Raw genomic sequence first — 16,953 nt, 5'->3', positions numbered from 1 at the left:
CTTTCTGGCCCTGGTGCTGGCTCTTCTTTCTGCCTGGAATGCCCCTCTCAGAGATTCCAAGGTTTGCTTCCAGACTTAGTGCAAATGTCATCTTCTTATTGGAACCGACCCTGAATTTCTCCCTCAGCCACCTTAATTTGTTTCAGTAGTTCTTATTACCTTCCAAAACACAGTATAATTTTCTAACTTATTATGCTTGTTGTTCATTGTTGTCTCTGCCTCCTAGAATATAAGTTCGGAGAGATCAAGATTGGTTTTCCTGCTGTATGTTCACTGATATATATCAAGCCCCTGAAAACAGTTCCTGGCACACAGTAGGTGCTCAGTATATTGATGAACGAATAAACAAAGAGCATGAGTTAATTCTCTTTCAGATGACCAGTGCCCAGCAGCGCTGGGCCTGGCTCGCGTTGAACCGTGTTGAACACATTTCTGAATGGAGGAATCGCTTCACTCTGTGCTTTGCAGCAAATGCCATTCCCCACTGCATTCTGTGAGCAGAGAAGCCTACCCTCAGGAACATCCTCTCCTCCAAACTGTGATTACTCTGTCGTGACCTGTGGAACTGGATCTCAACGGAGCTACGATTTCTCATATGGCTTAAGTTTTTTTTTTTTTTTAAATTTTTTTTTTTTTTAACGTTTATTTATTTTTGAGACAGAGAGAGACAGAGCATGAACGGGGGAGGGTCTGAGAGAGAGGGAGACACAGAATCTGAAACAGGCTCCAGGCTCTGAGCTGTCAGCACAGAGCCCGATGCGGGGCTCGAACTCATGGACCGCAAGATCATGACCTGAGCTGAAGTCGGACACCCAACCGACTGAGCCACCCAGGTGCCCCTATGGCTTAGGTTTTTAGATTCACAAACTAGGAGCCATAGCTCCTGATTCCTGTTTCTCTCACAAGGCTTGTTTTTTTGAATATAAAAGACAGTGGATGTGAGGCGGTAGAAAGTTCATGGACTGAGAATCTGGGATGAGGTTCTGGGCCTGACGCTGCCAGCAAATTATGTCAGTCGGTACTTTAAAGATTTAATCTTCATATCAAAGCTACAGGATTTAATAGCACCATCTTACAGATGTGGAGACTGAACCCGAGAAAGAGTAAGCCACTTGTTCCAGGCGACATGACCAGTAACTGATGTTGGCAGAATGGGGTTTGAAACTTAGGCCTGCCTATTTCCACAGCCCACATCTTCAAATCATATAATCTCTTTGGACCTCTTTTTTTTTTTTTTTGTCACAAAACGGGAGGGATAGGTCAGAAAAGGCAATATCTAAAATCCTCTTGGGGTGTCTGGGTGGCCCAGTCAGCTGAGCATCTGACTTCGGCTCAGGTCATGATCTCGCAGTCTGTAAGTTCAAGCCCCATGTCGGGCTCTGTGCTGACAGCTCACAGCCTGGAGCCTGTTTCGGATTCTGTGTCTCCCTCTCTCTCTGCCCCTCCCCCACTCGTGCTCTGTCTCTCTCTCTCTCTCTCTCTGTCAAAAACAAACATTAAAAAAATAAAAAAATAATAAAAAAATAAAATTCTCGTGACCTTTAATATTCTCGCCTAAAGGTTCTGATTTTACAAGAACCATGTAAACCAAAAGCATTATAAATCTTAACTGCTTTACTATGAATTCATCTCGTTTCTTCTAACAAATTCTAACGTCCTGGATAATGCATATGACAGCATTTTTTAATACATCAAAAAATGCTTTGTCAACTTGGCCATTACAATTATTGCGGCAGGTAGACAATAAATAATTCTTAAAGATCAAATAAAAGTTTCTATTTTAGAACTTGGCTAGCGTGTAGCCCAAGCCGGAGAAGTTGTGAGTCCGTCTCGTGCAAACCTGCCGAAGCTGGTGGACATAAAGTCCCATTAGTTTATTTTTAACAAGAAGGGCAAGGGCATAATGGTGAATTTACCTGCCCAAGAGGTCTGCTGGTCTTGGTCTTCTGTTTCACCCCAAACTTCCAGGCATTTCCTGGTGAGAAGCTACTAGGTTTGAGGCAACCTTTCGACCCTCCCCCACCCCTCTGTTTCCACATCCTTCAGAGAGTTGGTCCCCTGGCTTGGTTCAGTCTTTTGTCCTTTGGTATTTCCTGTTGCTGGAGGTGGAAATACCTGCTCCAGCCTTGTTCTGCCAGCGGAGCCCAGACGAACCAGCTCTGGGTAACTAACGCAGACCCAAGTCCACACGGCATACAACTCTGGCAGACAACCGTATCAGAAGAACCTGAGGAGCTCTGAAAAGCCTGGTGCTTTCTTCCTAAAAGCGCACTGACATAGGCTATGCGAAATGCTAACTAAACTTACAAATAATCCTACAGATCTTTTAAATGTCCACCTCATGCTCGTTGAAAAAATATCCCACTAAAATCATTAACACCCGTTGCTTTCCTTTCTGGTAAAAAATAAAATAGTTATGAGTAAATAGAAACCATGAATGCAATTTGAATTCTGGGCATAATACCCCACAGATACACTATACCTGGGGGAAATCACTTTTGTACAGGATTATTCTTTATACCATTTAACAAATATCTAAAAGTTGGAAACAATCTAAGTGGCCATCAATTAGGAATTGGCTTCAATAAATGAGGGTACATGCATAGAGTGTGCCCCCAAGAGAGAATGAGGAGGTTCTTTTTGTGCTAATAAGGAATGATGTCCAAGGCATATTGTAAAGTCAAAAAAGTAAGGTATAAAGCAGACTATATAATCTATGCCAGCATTTGTATACAAAAGCCAAAAAAAAAAAACAAAACGGGATATGTATTTATTTTTATACTCATAATTCTAAAGGCACACAAGAAACTGATAGCAAGGTATTTATATCCTTTTGTAATTTTTTATTTTGGGCAATGTAAGTGTATTTCATAAGTAAAATAACAAAATACATAAGCAAAAAATTTGGCTCACATTTTTTATCTTTAAATCTGACTGAATTCAGGGCACCTGGCTGGCTCAGTTGGAAGGGCATGCGACTCTTGAACTTGCAATCATGAGTTCGAGTCCCATGTTGGGCGTACAGATTGCTTAAATAAATAAAAATAAGACTTAAAAAAATTTTTTTGACTGAATTCTAAACCACATCATTTCTGCTGGATGCCTGGATGTTTCTAAAAATTCACTTTGGGTCTGGGTTGGTTTCTCCTCAACCTTGCTCTAATTTGCTCTAACAGTGAGTGTACTTCATCTGGGCCATGGAGAGGAAAGTCGCTAGTTGCGTTCAGATTTCTAGTGAGTGGATCACTTTCTGACCCAACAGTTCTTTTTTTCCTGGAGACAAGGAAGTGAATCTGAAAAAACTTTGAACTCCACCATTATAGGATCATGTTTGCTTCAACGCATTAGCCCTTGGAGTTACAAGTACACCAAAGCGGCAAAGTCACGTTGGAAACTACCAGACAAAGGTAACATCCATCATACTGTGTAAAGCTCTTTCACATCATACTCTTTCATCATCCAACATACTGTGTGAAGCATCGCAGTGTCAGAATTTACAAAGTTCACTGAATCTTGGCTTTTTTATATGACTATGTCATTTGCCTTAAAAAAGCAAATTCGAGGAGACAAAAGTAAATAAATAAACAAAAAGATAACTTTGGTCATAGGCAGTCTGTTAAAAGACTCACAGTTTTCTTTTTGATGCCTTTACCTTCACATTCATCAACAAGCTGAAGGTGCCAGCAAGCACACGTATATCCCTGGGGTTTTGCCTTACTTGCTTTAAAGATGAAATTTCAAGGGATGCAATGTGTCTAAAGGCAGGGGCCTTCTTTTCAGTATGTGAAGGGCAGCAATTGTCCATTTCTACTCTCATTAGGGACAAATGAGCTTCATCTTACAAGATTCTGAATAGAAAATCTTTCGCTAATAGCCCATTGTTTTCTCTCTGGGAAGCAGAAGCAGTTTATGGCCTGGAATCATTGTTGGAGAACTGGAGAAGTCTCTTTGGGTACAAGAAGAATGGAGTTGTCCCTTCTGGAGACAGAAACTCAGTCTTGAAATTCAAAACTTAAGTGTGCCTTTTAACTAGCTGCTCCTTAATTTACCTTTGAATCTTTGATATGATACACAGAGTGAAAAAGGAGTGCCTTTTCCCCGCTTGTCTTAATTCAAAGGGAATATCTTCCTTTATCTAGTCTTGGGGGTTTTGTTCTTCTCTTTTTGTTTTCAAAACCACTCCAGGACCTCTCTTGATTGGGCATAGTGATGGAAATATTCTTGGGTTAGGGAGTAAGCTCTGGGCAACATTGACAGCACTGAAGCTTGACCTAAAACGCTTAATTTTTATACTTGGTGAGCACAATGGCTAAACTCTGTGCCCTGAAGTGCTCTGTGCGTTTCCTCATCTCGTAGCAATGATACAGCTCACCTAGCTGCCAGACCAAATAGTTGATGAATGATAGCACCCCAGTGTTCCATAAATAAATATCAAGTACTCTAACACCTGGAATGTACAACTTGGAAAAGACTGCTTTCATTCCAGTTGCCTTTTCCAGATACCGCAGGCTCTTCATAGCTCTGCTGTCTCTGTAGCAAGGACAGGGACTCACAGCTCTCCTCCTCTGATTTATGAGAGACGGTCAGAAGAGTGCTGGGCAGAGGTGGCTTCTGCAGCGACATGCCTCATTTGTGTGCTCCGACACGGGTTTATCACACCCAGAGTTCAGGAACTCCAGGGTCCTCAAGAATTTAGCTGCTTGTTGATGGGAAAGACTGACTGGCGAGGATGGGTTGGGAGGTCAACAGTAGAGGAAAAAGGTCTCTGCCATTGTATGGCATCAAGAAGTAGAAAGGGAACACTGATGTATCTTATTCCCTTCATTCTGCTTTAGAGAAGGGCAAATCAGATGTTCAGTGATAGAACTGTGGAGCTGGAAGCAGACATTAGTCCAAATGTAATTTGCTGATGAAGAAATATGAGGCCCAGCGATTTGTCCTAAATCACAAAGTGAGTGAGTGGATGGCAGAGCTGGCTCTGTCACCAGGACTTTGAGACTCTCAGTGCTTTCTCAGCTGCTTCACAGACCTGTGCAGACACTACTCGAAGGAGGATGGACTGGCCCTGGATTGCGGTGCTAGAGAGAGAACCCTGGAAGCACTTTGTAAACCGTAACACTGCCGCGGTGGAAGGTGTTATTACTGCAGGTAATTGTTCCGAGCACACCTGCTTATTTGATCACCTACTTGAAAGAGAAACAAATTTGAAATTGCCTGCTCAGTTTCCTCATTATCTGAATGAACAGGAAGAAGACAGCAAAGTAAAAATCCAGAGACAATCTTAGAACAAATCAACCCCTCTGCCCCATACTTCAGAAGAATGTTGACCAACTCTGTTAGAAACCAGCAACACTCCTCCCAGGTTTCCAGAAGACTTCATCTGGCCTGCCCAACTCTGGTAGGGGTGGCAGTTAAGGAGTGGCAGACACCAAAATGCTGGAAAAAAGGAGAAACCCGGGAGGTGCCTGACTCTCAGATTGGTCCCAAGTGGCATGAACAAAGTGCGCTACCGAGAAGGTTCAAACATTGACTGAAAACATTTTCTCAGCAAGTTTACTTTCCTGAGAAAGACATCTACTGCCAGGTACTCCTTCCATCGAGCAGTCGGTATTATGATAAGGGCTGTGCCAGGGGATTACTTTCCGCTTCAGCTCGGAGGCCAGGTGGGTAAGGGACAGATAATGACAGTATTACTTTCTCTGAGGCTTTCAGCTCTGCCTCTCAAAGCCCTTTACAACTGCTAAATCTCTTCCTACAACTCTGCTTGGCTCTCTTCTCTGGCCAAGGAAATAGAAGCCGCTTCTCCTACCCATAAACCAGGTGACCATCTTCTCTTCTCCCCTTCCTAGTCCCTGTCCCCCCACCCCCACCCCCATCGCTGGGTCTCAGTCCTGTAGCAGAAAGCATCAGCGAATCGGTGTGCATTTCCACTTGGTGCCTGAGCAAAGGCACAAGCAAAAGATGAGGGGTTTACAGTTTGTGTGGATACTCTACCTGCCAAGCCCTTAGGGAAATTATTAAAAGTTACATGGTTGTAAGCGGCAGAATTGGAACATAAATCCTGGCAGAGAGGAGTTACAATTATTCTATTTTATACATGAAGGAACGGAGGCTCCGTTCCAGAACTGGGACATAAATAAACCTCAAAGTGTCTGACTCCAGAGTCCATAGCTCTGATCCACTCCCCTATAGTGTGCCAGACTTAAACCCCAGGATAGGAGGCAGCTCCCTGGAATGCTTTTTGAGAATGAAACTGAGGGCTGGGATCCAAGTGAGCTGTAAGCACATGTCAGGTAGTTGTTATAGCTGCCCCTGACAATTTTTCTGTTTCTGCTCCCTGGGGGAGAAGACAAAACAGAGGAACATCACTAGTCCCTACACCCTATCCTTGTGTCCCTTCTCCAGAGCATGGCACTGTGAATCCACTGCTTCTGAGCTCCTTAGGCCTGACACTTCCCTCCCAGCCCTCTGTCCCCAGGGGCCTCTGAGAGGAGCTCAGCACCCGGGGAGCGCCTGCCTCAGGAGCCACCCTTTCTAGAAGCTTCCTGAAGCTCCCTCTCTCTCTTCTCACTTCCAGGAAGTGTGGAAGGAACCATAAATCCCAGCCTGGGAATCATTCACCATTCTTTGGGTTCCTGTTGTTCAACTGTGTGGAGACTCCTTTCTTTTGGTGAGCTGAGAGGCTGCCCGCACGGGTGCATGGGTGCCGCTCTACACCCGCACCACCCACTCAAGCCCTTGGCTCGTTTGGTCCCATCACCGATCACTTGAGTGCAGCAGCGGATGGCTAACCACATCGGTAAACTTGTCTGACTGAACTGGCTGACTCGGCCAGATACTGCGTACGTGTGGAAGGTACAAAATACCTGGCCTTGCTGGGAGGTTACTGCTTTACTCATAAAGAAGAGTTAACTGTGTTCTGAGAATGGTCTCACTTACAGAGTAGCTGATGCAGGAGGATAACCCGATTCATGGATCATTATCCATTTAACCTTCAAAGACAGAACTGTCCTTGTTCAGTCTCGACATCAAAAGAATACCTTCAAAATCTCTATGTACCCTGAGCCTCTTGCACTGTATTCCCGTTGTAACGTTTACATTCCCAAATCAACATGTCCAAAAAACTGAAATCATCCCTCCCACTCCCCCAGTCTTCCTGTATTCTACCTTTACTGGGAGCACCAGCACCCTCGGTCACCCGAGTCAGCAACTGGACCAACCCAACAGGCTGCAGTCCGGCTCTTCTGTCAATGCTCACGTGCCATCAATCAATCGTCAAGATGCAGGGTGCCCCTGGGACTGAGGTCTCAATTCCATGTGTCCTTTCCATCGCTTCTGTTGTTGGGTCAGTGCACACCCTCAGCTAACTGATGTCATAAAACAAGAATGGACATGCCCCAAGGGCAGGGACCAGCACTCAGAAGAGTGTGGTGGTTAAGAGTATAAACTTCCAGCCAGAACAGTGGATTTGCATCCCAGTTGGTGAGCTGTTTCCTTATCTGTGAAATAAGAATAAGAATACCTCCCTGCCTTATTTGTTCTGAGAATTAAATAAAGCCAATGTATTAACAGCACGTACAACAGTGCTTGGCACAGTGTTAGTGTTTGCAATGTATATTATATGTGTAACGATATATGAGGAAACCGAGGCACAGAGCAGTTAAACGCCTTCTCTAGGATCATACAGGTATTAAATAATACAGTTCACATATAAATCCAGTCGATGCTTCATCAAAAGCCGTATTCTTTTTTCCCACATGGTACATCTAGGTTGTTAACAAGAAAAGTACAACCTCTAAAGTATCAACACAAAGATCATATATTATATACAACAGTATGGATATGATTTCACTTAAAAAATGTTGACATAATTAAAAACCTCACCAAAACAAAAAACTCCTTATTACTACCTCTGAAATTTGTCTATTCCTTTGTCATCCCATTTTTATCTCTTCTACTAAACTACCCGAGGGCTAAGATTCTCTATTGCATAGCACAGACCAGATACCCAACATTTAGTATGTGTTAAATTGCTGAATAGCACTGAATCTTTCTTTAAAAAAAAAAATTATTCAGCAGATAATAGATAATAGTAGATAATATACGAATGTGGTGAAAAGCCTTCAAACCATACAAAAACTTAGAGGAAAGTAATATTCCTTCCATCCCATTACCGGACACCCAGCTCTCATCCCAGAAGCAGCCACAATGACCAGTTTCTTGTATATCCTTCAGAGATAGTATCGAATTGCGCTGAATTGTAGTGCCATTTACATTCATTGCCAAAGATTATAAGGTAATGATGAGAAATGCTTTATACACATGTAGCCAGTATGTTTTCTTTTCTGAAAAGTCACCAATTTTTCTCAAACCCATATAAAGGACAACCCAAACATAAAAGGTGCGTGTGTGTGTGTGTGCATGCGTGTGTGTGTGTGTGTGTGTGCAGAGAAAGATGCTAGTTGCTGTTTGTGAACTCCCTCAGGTAAAACCACCATCCAGTTCTATGCAATTCTATTTAGTTTCCTTCCCCTCGTAGCTGATGTTATGACCCATTTCTTCAAAAATTTTTAGCCTGAGATTTCATTTTTATTGTGCTTTTTGCTCCCTGGATGTGGAAAGATGGGCATTCTATGACTTAAACATGACAAAGGACTTTCCCTTTCTTTCAGCGAGATGTCTGAGGTCACTCTCATACCATTTACCACAGTTTGAAATGAGAAAGTGCTTCCTGGAGGAAGAAAGATAGTAACCACTCTTCTCAGTGTGGTTTTTGTTAGACAGATGTCTGCAACAGCCCTGGGAGACACTTTATCTAATGCTTTAGTAATGAACCCCCTTAAAGAGACTTAACACTTGGTGTTGCCTTCTCTCAGGTTGCTAATTTGCTTTCATTATGTGGCTTTGACATAGCATGGCACATTCGGACTGTGACACGACTTAGAAATGGCATTGGGAATGTCACAAACTGCACACATGGTTCTAGGCCTGTGCTTGTAGAGGAATTAATACTGAAATATTTATAATTCTCTACTTTAATCTGACTATATGGATTCACATGTCTCTACTCCTCCTCTGTAATACTTTTCTAGTTTCCACTTCAACATACTAAATGCACATTTATTTTTTTCCAAAAAGACAAAAGAAAACAGATGGAATAAAAAATTTACCCAATATATAGGGCTTTTTTTTTGTATTAAAAATTGTATTAAAAAAATTATTAAAACCTAAGAATTTGGTTCTTCTCATCTCTTCTTTGAGGAAAAGAACTTTTCTTCTTCCTTGAGAGCATCTTTCCATTTTTTGTCCAATGCTGCAGCAAATGAATTAGAGAGCTGAAGTCCAGACATGCTCTTATTATTCTTTTAGGGCTGATGTAGACATGGTACCCAGTGACAAGCTAAATGGAGCCTTTGTTTTCATTGGGCCCTCAATGGAAGACACACCAAGAGATAACTGAAGGGTTCTTCCTTCTCTCCTAAGTCTGTTTGCTACCAAGTGGTCTATTGGCCATTCCAAGTCTTTGGTGTAGACTCAGTGGTCTCTCTGACTGTCAATGAGCTCTTTTTATTTGTTTCTTTGTTAGTGCCTTCTTATTACTTCTACCTCTTCAGTTTCCATTAGTAAAGCCAACCATGAGGACATCCTGCCAAGTTATCTACCCCAGCTCAGCCAACTCACTGCAACTCTCACAAATCTTAGGAAAGTCCTCGCTGGGCTAGGAAATGATCCCAGAACTCATAGAGAAAATGGACCATTAAGTCCTGGCATTATCTTCCTTCTATTAGAGATATGTCTTTGTAATCACTTAGGAACTTGCTTCTCCATCAATCTGCTTTCCATGTGCAGGTTTTATTACTTTCCATTCCTTTATTCTTTAACTGAAACATTTCTGTTCTAGAAATTGAACTCTTCTTGTGTTTGGAACACCATGTTGAATAAATGTTTCTGCATCTTTTCCAAACATACTCCAGTATCACTGAGCTCTATTATTATGTGTACAGGATTGTAGAATAAATGAGTATTTGCTAAATGCATGACAGGGATGTGGCTTAATCATCTGTAGGAGAATTCTAAGTTTTCTGTGGGTTTGACTGGGGAAATCATATAGTAAAATGACAATGCTATGTGAATGCATGTAGCACTGCTTGCTAATTGGCCTCTACCAAGACATAGCAGCATTTCTCTTCCTGGAATCTCTCACAAGATGCCAACTAGTTTGCAGAGCACAAAGGCAGGATGGCAAAGTGGTTAAGAGAATGGCCCCGGGCCTAGATAGCTTGAGTCTGACTTTGAGCTCTAGCGTTTACTATCTGCATGACTTTGGGCAAGTTGTTTGATCTCTCCATGCTCAGTATTCTCATCTCTAAAACAAGGATCATACTCATCATTCCTGCCCATTCACTCATAGGCTTGTTTGAGGATGAAGTAAGCTAATCTAGGCAAAACACTACTTAAGCAGCTGTAACAGTACTCCATCAGCGTTCACTATTATTATTATTTGGCAGCTATTGTTTGGCTTGGCAACGACTGTAATTCAAAGCAAAAAATGAATTGAGCTTGCCGAGTGTTACATCAACTTCCAAGACAACGACAAAGCACTGAAATACTTCCTTCAGGAATGTATTTAAACCTGGGAACCTACTAAAGAAAGCCATTATGTCCCTGAGTCAATCAGGACATTTTCTCTTTGAACATCTCTAAAATGAATTGAACGGTCATTGATGACCAACAATTACTAAAAGGAGCAAAAGATATTGAGATGGAATATATTGAAAGTCTTGCGACAAACTATTCTGTCGTATTCCTATTTGCAATTTAAGAATCCTATCTTTTTGAATACAGTTATATTTACATGCCACAAAATTGTCTTAGTTTTTATTGTCATTACCTCTTTATATTTGATAGAGACCTTGGCAAACTCCAAGACAGAGATTAAAATTGTACACTAATGCCCCCTCCCCCTTTTGGGTCGGATTAGTAGAAATTTAATTTTTTATAACATGGCATTAGCTTGCACGTTTACCAGCCTAAAGATTTCTGTATTTGTTCAGTCAAAATTTCCCAGTAAGTAGTTTTTTCAGCTATCTTCCACCCATAAATAATAAACAATAATTTCAGATTCCAATAAATCAAACAAAACAAAGTTTTATTAGTACAGGTTGCTGTTAACAATGCTAAGTTTGTAAGAGGCTGCAATGATGCAGAGAAGGGATAGTTATTTATGGCAAGAAATGAATGAAAAAGATCTGTGGTAACATTTGTCTCAATTTACCTTTTCCAGTCACTGGATGGGAGATGCAAACACGTAAAAGTCTCTACCTCTAGGCATGATACCCAGTTTCAAGTCAGCACCCATTAGAATGGTTAGAATATAATTAGTATTAGGAACCTGTATCTCATGTACTAATTGCATAAATTAGCTTTAAGTGAAAGCGACATTGTATGATTACATTTGGGCCAAATCTAGCATATGTTTGCTTGTTTTTATTGTCATTTAACTGCTCAGGCCTAATGATTAAATTGTCACTCTTTTATGCTTCCATGAGATGGGAAAGCATTTGATTTGTTTCTCTTCTCCACACAATCGATTGATTTGCATAATGCCAAATGATGCTTCTTTCAGATTCTGGTGTGTTTACCATATATTGCTTCAAACATGCCAACAGACTGTCATTTAGTGGGAGAAAAAAGCCTAAGACTATTATTTTGAATACCTACCATCCGTCCATCTGATAATACGCCCAGGGAGCCAGATGCCCCAGAGAAACAAGATCCTTTTTTTTTTTTTTTTCGGTTGTTATCAAGTGACTTACCCACAATGACTGCAGTGACAGTGAGCAGTACAAAAGCATTCCGAAAAAGGTAACTTTTAACATCCTCCTTTGTGATGCTCTGCACTTTCCTCTTGGCCAAGAGTGTGCGCTTACGAACTCCTCGCTGGAATCTCTCCATCCTGCCCCCCATCCTGGGCTCTTCTCCGTTGGTTTTAGTCATATTTTACTTCTGTAGGAATGTCTTTTCTTTGCACTTCAACGTCTCGGAATCACCCCCGGAAAGCCAGACCTCTTTGGTGTTAGAGAACACAACTAGAACAAGGAGAGGAGAGACAAGAGTTACAGCCTGCAGGGGTGAGAAATCAGGGCTGCCCCACAGCAGGGCAAGCTGTTGGCACGCTGCATAATCTCAGTAGGAATCAAGAGCTAGAGAGCCGCAATGCCAGGTTTCAAGGCTGGGTGGGAGGTGCATATTTTACAGGACCACGTGTGGGAAATGTGCATCAATTCAGAATCTACCAGCAGAAATGTGTGTTCTATTTTTAAAAATTTGCCCTTCCTATTCCAATGAGGCTGTAAAAGGGTTCATCGGAGCCGAGTGTGACTAAGCAGCCCCCACCCCCTCAGTCTCCCCCAGAACCAGCCAAGTGCTTTTTGCACAATGTTCACCCTCAATAAATGTCTAATTGAATTGAACGCACAGGAAGCGCTCAATAATTACTTGCTGGCTTATGTTGTGTACCCGGTGAAGGCGTAACCAGGTCAATAAAATGAATTAAGATATTGATATTTCATCCTCAGGGCTTTCTGTTTTAAATGACAAAGATTTTCTTCATTAAGGAAAAAAAAAACCACGATAATATCAGCTAATAAATATGATCATGAAAAGAACGCAATGAAAAGAACATATGCACAGGACTTGGGAAATATATTTGACTATTTTGCAGGGTAACTTTTTAATTTTTTCTCTGAAACAAGCCAAGTTCTCTGAGCCTATCTATGCATTATCTGTAATCGTAATTCATTTATTTCCATTTTTATCACAAGTATAAGTACAAAGTAGCATTTGTCTTTGTGGCAATCATATCGGAATCTCCTGAGGAAACCATCACCGACTTCTGGGTATTTCAAAATTTTAGAATTTCTAGAACAGATGAGGCGAATCCAATTTTCATTCCAAACATTACAGCGTGTGGTTTCTAGTTTCTTTAAAGCGCTCCTAGGTTATTCAAGTATCTAAGTCAATCTCTCCCGGGTGGAAATCGGTTCTTTTGAAAAAAATCAAAGGATTCCTCCGGTTGTATAAGGTTTGTAATCCACAATCTTTCCCGAGATCAATCCAAGTAAAAATCAGTGGTGCCTGTGGACGTGTGTATATGGCAACGCCAACAGCCAGCGTGTGCGTCCGCGGGGGAGGTAACTGGGAAGCAAAAGACTCCTCCGGAGCTTTTGGCAAATGCAAGTGTGGAAAAAGAGACTCGTCTTAACAGTTTTGACTTTTAAATAAAATTGCAGCTTGGGGACAGTGATAATAAGACCTACGGCTTGTTGAAGACGTCACGGCAGATTAGAAGTTTAGGGAGAAGTGAGGAAGGGGACAGACGAGAGACCAGTTTTTTTTTTTTTTTTTAAACTAGCCTCTGGTTCCCTTTCCAGTCACTTTTAAACAGACCAGCTCAGCCTTGATTCTTTTCTAGCTCCCGAACCACAATCTACCCCCAGTCCACCCTGAATGACTCAACTCCGAGTTAAGAGCGGACACGGCATAAGCGGACACCATGCGCTCATTACATTAAATTACTAACGTGGACTTTATCTACCAAAATGGCTAGCTTTTCACTCTCGCTGCTCCTCTGCTCGCGAAACAAAATCCATCGGCGGAGACGTGCATGGAGAGGGGAAGCCCGGCGGCAAGACAGGACGTCAGACTTACCTTTTCGGATTTTGTAACGGGTGGAAGGTACCCCAGGCAATGACAAGGTGAATTCCGCAGCAGGTACGGAAGAGTAACGAACGCCACGAGCCCGGCATGCATGCGCTCTGAAACTGCAAGTTACTATCGGGGCAACTTAAGAAAAGGGGAGGAGTCTGCGCCCGGGACAGGGGGAGTGGGGAAAAATGAAAACACCACAGGGAAGGAGGGCGCAAACCCGAGGTTTCTGGAATACTGATTAATCTTGGCTCACCAGAAGCATGCTTGCTGGCTCTGTTTTGCTCCTTAGACCACTTTCACGCTTTGTCAGTTCACTTTCATTAGGAATGCAGAACCGGGACCAGGAAGAATTGCAAAATAAAGCTCACACACACTCAGAAAGCTGGAAGTCTTGATTAGAACGTTTCAAAGAAGACTCTTCTAAGACGAAATTTAATTATCTCGCATTATTACAGGTTTCCTCCCCCTGAAGGAAACACGAGAGTGCTCTTTTGCCTGGTTGTACACTGTTATGAAAGAGTCCCTCTTTTCAGAATTGGGGGAAATAACTGACATTTCTTGGGAAGACCCAGAACGCAACAAGTATGGAGGGGAAAAAGTGCTTGCTCCTATTCTCTAAACTTGCCTAAAGTTACTCAAAACACAAGATGAGACATGCCTCTATGTTAGCAGTTTAAATTCTGTTATAACAAATCTAATTTAGCTCCAACTTTGCATTGCAAAGACTGAAAAAGCAACGCACAGAGACCAGGATCTTTGCTGAACTATAAAGTAAAAAGCATTTTAGGACCAAGAGTGTAAATGCACACTTGAAGGTTTGTGATTTCAAAAGATAAGTTCCTGTGCAGATTGATGCTTCAATTTTAAAGGAAGCTAAACATCCTCCTTGTCCACCCCCCACCCCCCCCCCCCCCACTGCCCCCACTGCCCCCACTCCCCTCACACCCGTCCCCTCAAGTGCCATTATTTTTAGGAATTAGAAAATTCTCATTGCAGTTTTAGTTCACTCTTCTTAGAAATAAAAATATATTGTGAAAATAGATCTAAACAAGGAAAAAGCTCGACTCAGCTCCAAAACTTAGAAGTTGTTTAGCATGAAGAAAAAAAGTTTAATAGAGACAAAAATGCATACCAAAAATTGCAGCCAGAGTTCTGTATTCCTGCTCATTAAATCGCATATTCTCCATGCAAGATCTGCTTAGTTCTCGTGTCTGTTATCCAACAGGAAGGTATGTTTTTCCCTCATTGGCAAATCCAGGAGATTTGCTAAAGATACGTCTCCTGCCAACATCAACTGTTTCTTTTAAGCCCTTTCGAACAGCTACTGGTTGGAAAGCAATGGTGAATCATGCAAATGATTTAAAATTACAAATGAGCAGCAATCATAACAACTTTTAAACGTGGCATAATTTTAAGAGTTTATGGAAAATATATACTCTTGACAGTCCCAGCCCACAGCCATCTTTCTCTTCCTCTGATCTCCTAGGTCACTTAGCATCTGTGCCACATTGTTTAACACTTAATTACACTCTGTTTTCTGCTAATCCTTTCTTTTTAAAATCATGTTAAGCTTTGGCTTCTCAACTGAATTATAAGTTCTTTGAGGGCAAGAACCAGTCCTATGCTTGATACATAGTAAACATGAAATAGCTCTTATAAATGCAGAACGTAACATAAAAGTATGAAACAAAATGCTTTTCAACCTTCTGTGTTAAAACAAAAGTATTTGTTTTTATGCTGGCTCTTCCGAACTAGGTGCGTGGAACAGACATCATTTCTTAACACCATGACCACATTTGAAAGCATGTATTTACTACCTTAAGTCCTATCTGAGCCATGGGTTTAAGACTAATTTGTCCATATTTCTTGTGGAAGTGACTTGTCTTTTAAGGGAACTTAAAAGAGAAATCTTTAAATGATTTTAAATGGTGTTTCAAGCCAAGTGGCATTTCCATTTTTTAATTCTGTTTTTTCAATAGGCAAGTAAAAGGACTAGAAAAACCACACTTAGGTTAGCATAGAGATAAGAAGGCCCTACTGCCCTTTCTTTTTTTTTTTTTTCTTCTTCTTTTTTTTTTTTCCTAAGGCTTGGTTATAAACCATTTCATTATTTTAGTTTGTACAGACATGATGGGAGTCTGGTATACCCCTGAGAAGGAAGTAATTCACCACTGAAAGTTTTGTTGGCTGTAATAAAACCTAATGAGAAAATGAGATGCAAAGAGTCTCAGTTCAGAGTTCATCTGAATTACAAGGTTTTAAGTCTGGGGGAAATATTGAGAATTGCTTCTTTTAAGTCCCACTTTCTCTTTGGGAAATCTGCAGCAATAATGCCCTTGGGGCAACTTGGGTCTCCTCAGCACATATTTCTACCTTTTCCCATATTTCATAAATAAGACTCTTAAGTGTTAAAATGGCTTTTTCCTTCATAGAAATATGCAATAAGTGAAAGATCAAGAAGTTATGAATAAACCTCTATAAGCCAGATTTCGTTTAAAGCTACTCTGGGTAGGAGACACAGAACCAGGGAATCATATTAATTTTGGTATTCCAGAGTGAAAAACAAACAAACAAACAAACAAACCACATGTAGCAACACCACTCCTTTTGAAAAATCTTCCAGGAATCCTCTTTGAACATACTATTAACAAAGTATGCTATACGTATTATTATTATTATTTTTTTTTTTTTTGAGAAAAATGTCACCGTAACGACCACCAAATCTAACTTATTCTTAAATGGACTGTTTCCATTCATTAGTTTGATGTATGAAGGATCATGACTAACAAGTAAGTGCTGTAACATAGTACAGAGCGGTTAAATTTCAGCACTCAAGGAAAGGATATTCTGGAATTTGGAAAAGGAAATGGATTAGAAAATCTTTTAACCTTTATCAAATGTTTTCCACTTTTATTTATTTATTTTATTTTTTTTAACGTTTATTTATTATTGAAAGACAGAGAGAGACAGAGCGTAAGCAGGGGAGGGGCAGAGAGAGAGGGAGACACAGAATCTGAAGCAGACTCCAGTCTCTGAACTGTCAACCCCAGCTGGCGTGGGGCTCGAACCCACAAACTGTGAGATCACGACCTGAGCCGAAGTCGGCCGCTTAACCAACCGACCCACCCAGGCGCCCCTCCACTTTTATTTTTAATTTCATGTTTCATAAGAGATTTTATCATCCTTTATTCAAATAGCTTATGTTTTAAGGATCCTCATAAGGAGTGTCAGTTCTCCTACAAT

The 16,953-nt window shown here is 41.2% G+C and overlaps 1 protein-coding gene across 1 annotated transcript in view; it reads right to left on the bottom strand.

Annotated features, from left to right (window-relative positions):
- The window catches only part of SLC1A3 (solute carrier family 1 member 3), a 78,781-nt gene extending 64,911 nt beyond the window's left edge, over window positions 1–13,870 (bottom strand). The window contains exons 1-2 of the mRNA XM_019438077.2: window positions 13,711–13,870; window positions 11,817–12,089 (exon numbers count right to left, since the gene is read on the bottom strand). Coding sequence (XP_019293622.1) covers window positions 11,817–11,997 — 181 coding nt within the window. The 5' untranslated portion in view covers window positions 11,998–12,089; window positions 13,711–13,870. The remainder of the gene's footprint in view (window positions 1–11,816; window positions 12,090–13,710) is intronic.
- Between the last annotated feature and the right edge of the window lie 3,083 nt (window positions 13,871–16,953).

The sequence above is a fragment of the Panthera pardus genome, unplaced genomic scaffold (assembly GCF_024362965.1).
Source record: "Panthera pardus isolate Hobbes unplaced genomic scaffold, ASM2436296v1 HiC_scaffold_2, whole genome shotgun sequence".
In the NCBI taxonomy this organism is placed as follows: Eukaryota; Metazoa; Chordata; class Mammalia; order Carnivora; family Felidae; genus Panthera; species Panthera pardus.
The sequence above is the reverse complement of the archived record's forward strand: the minus strand, read 5'-3'. Positions and strand labels throughout refer to the sequence as shown.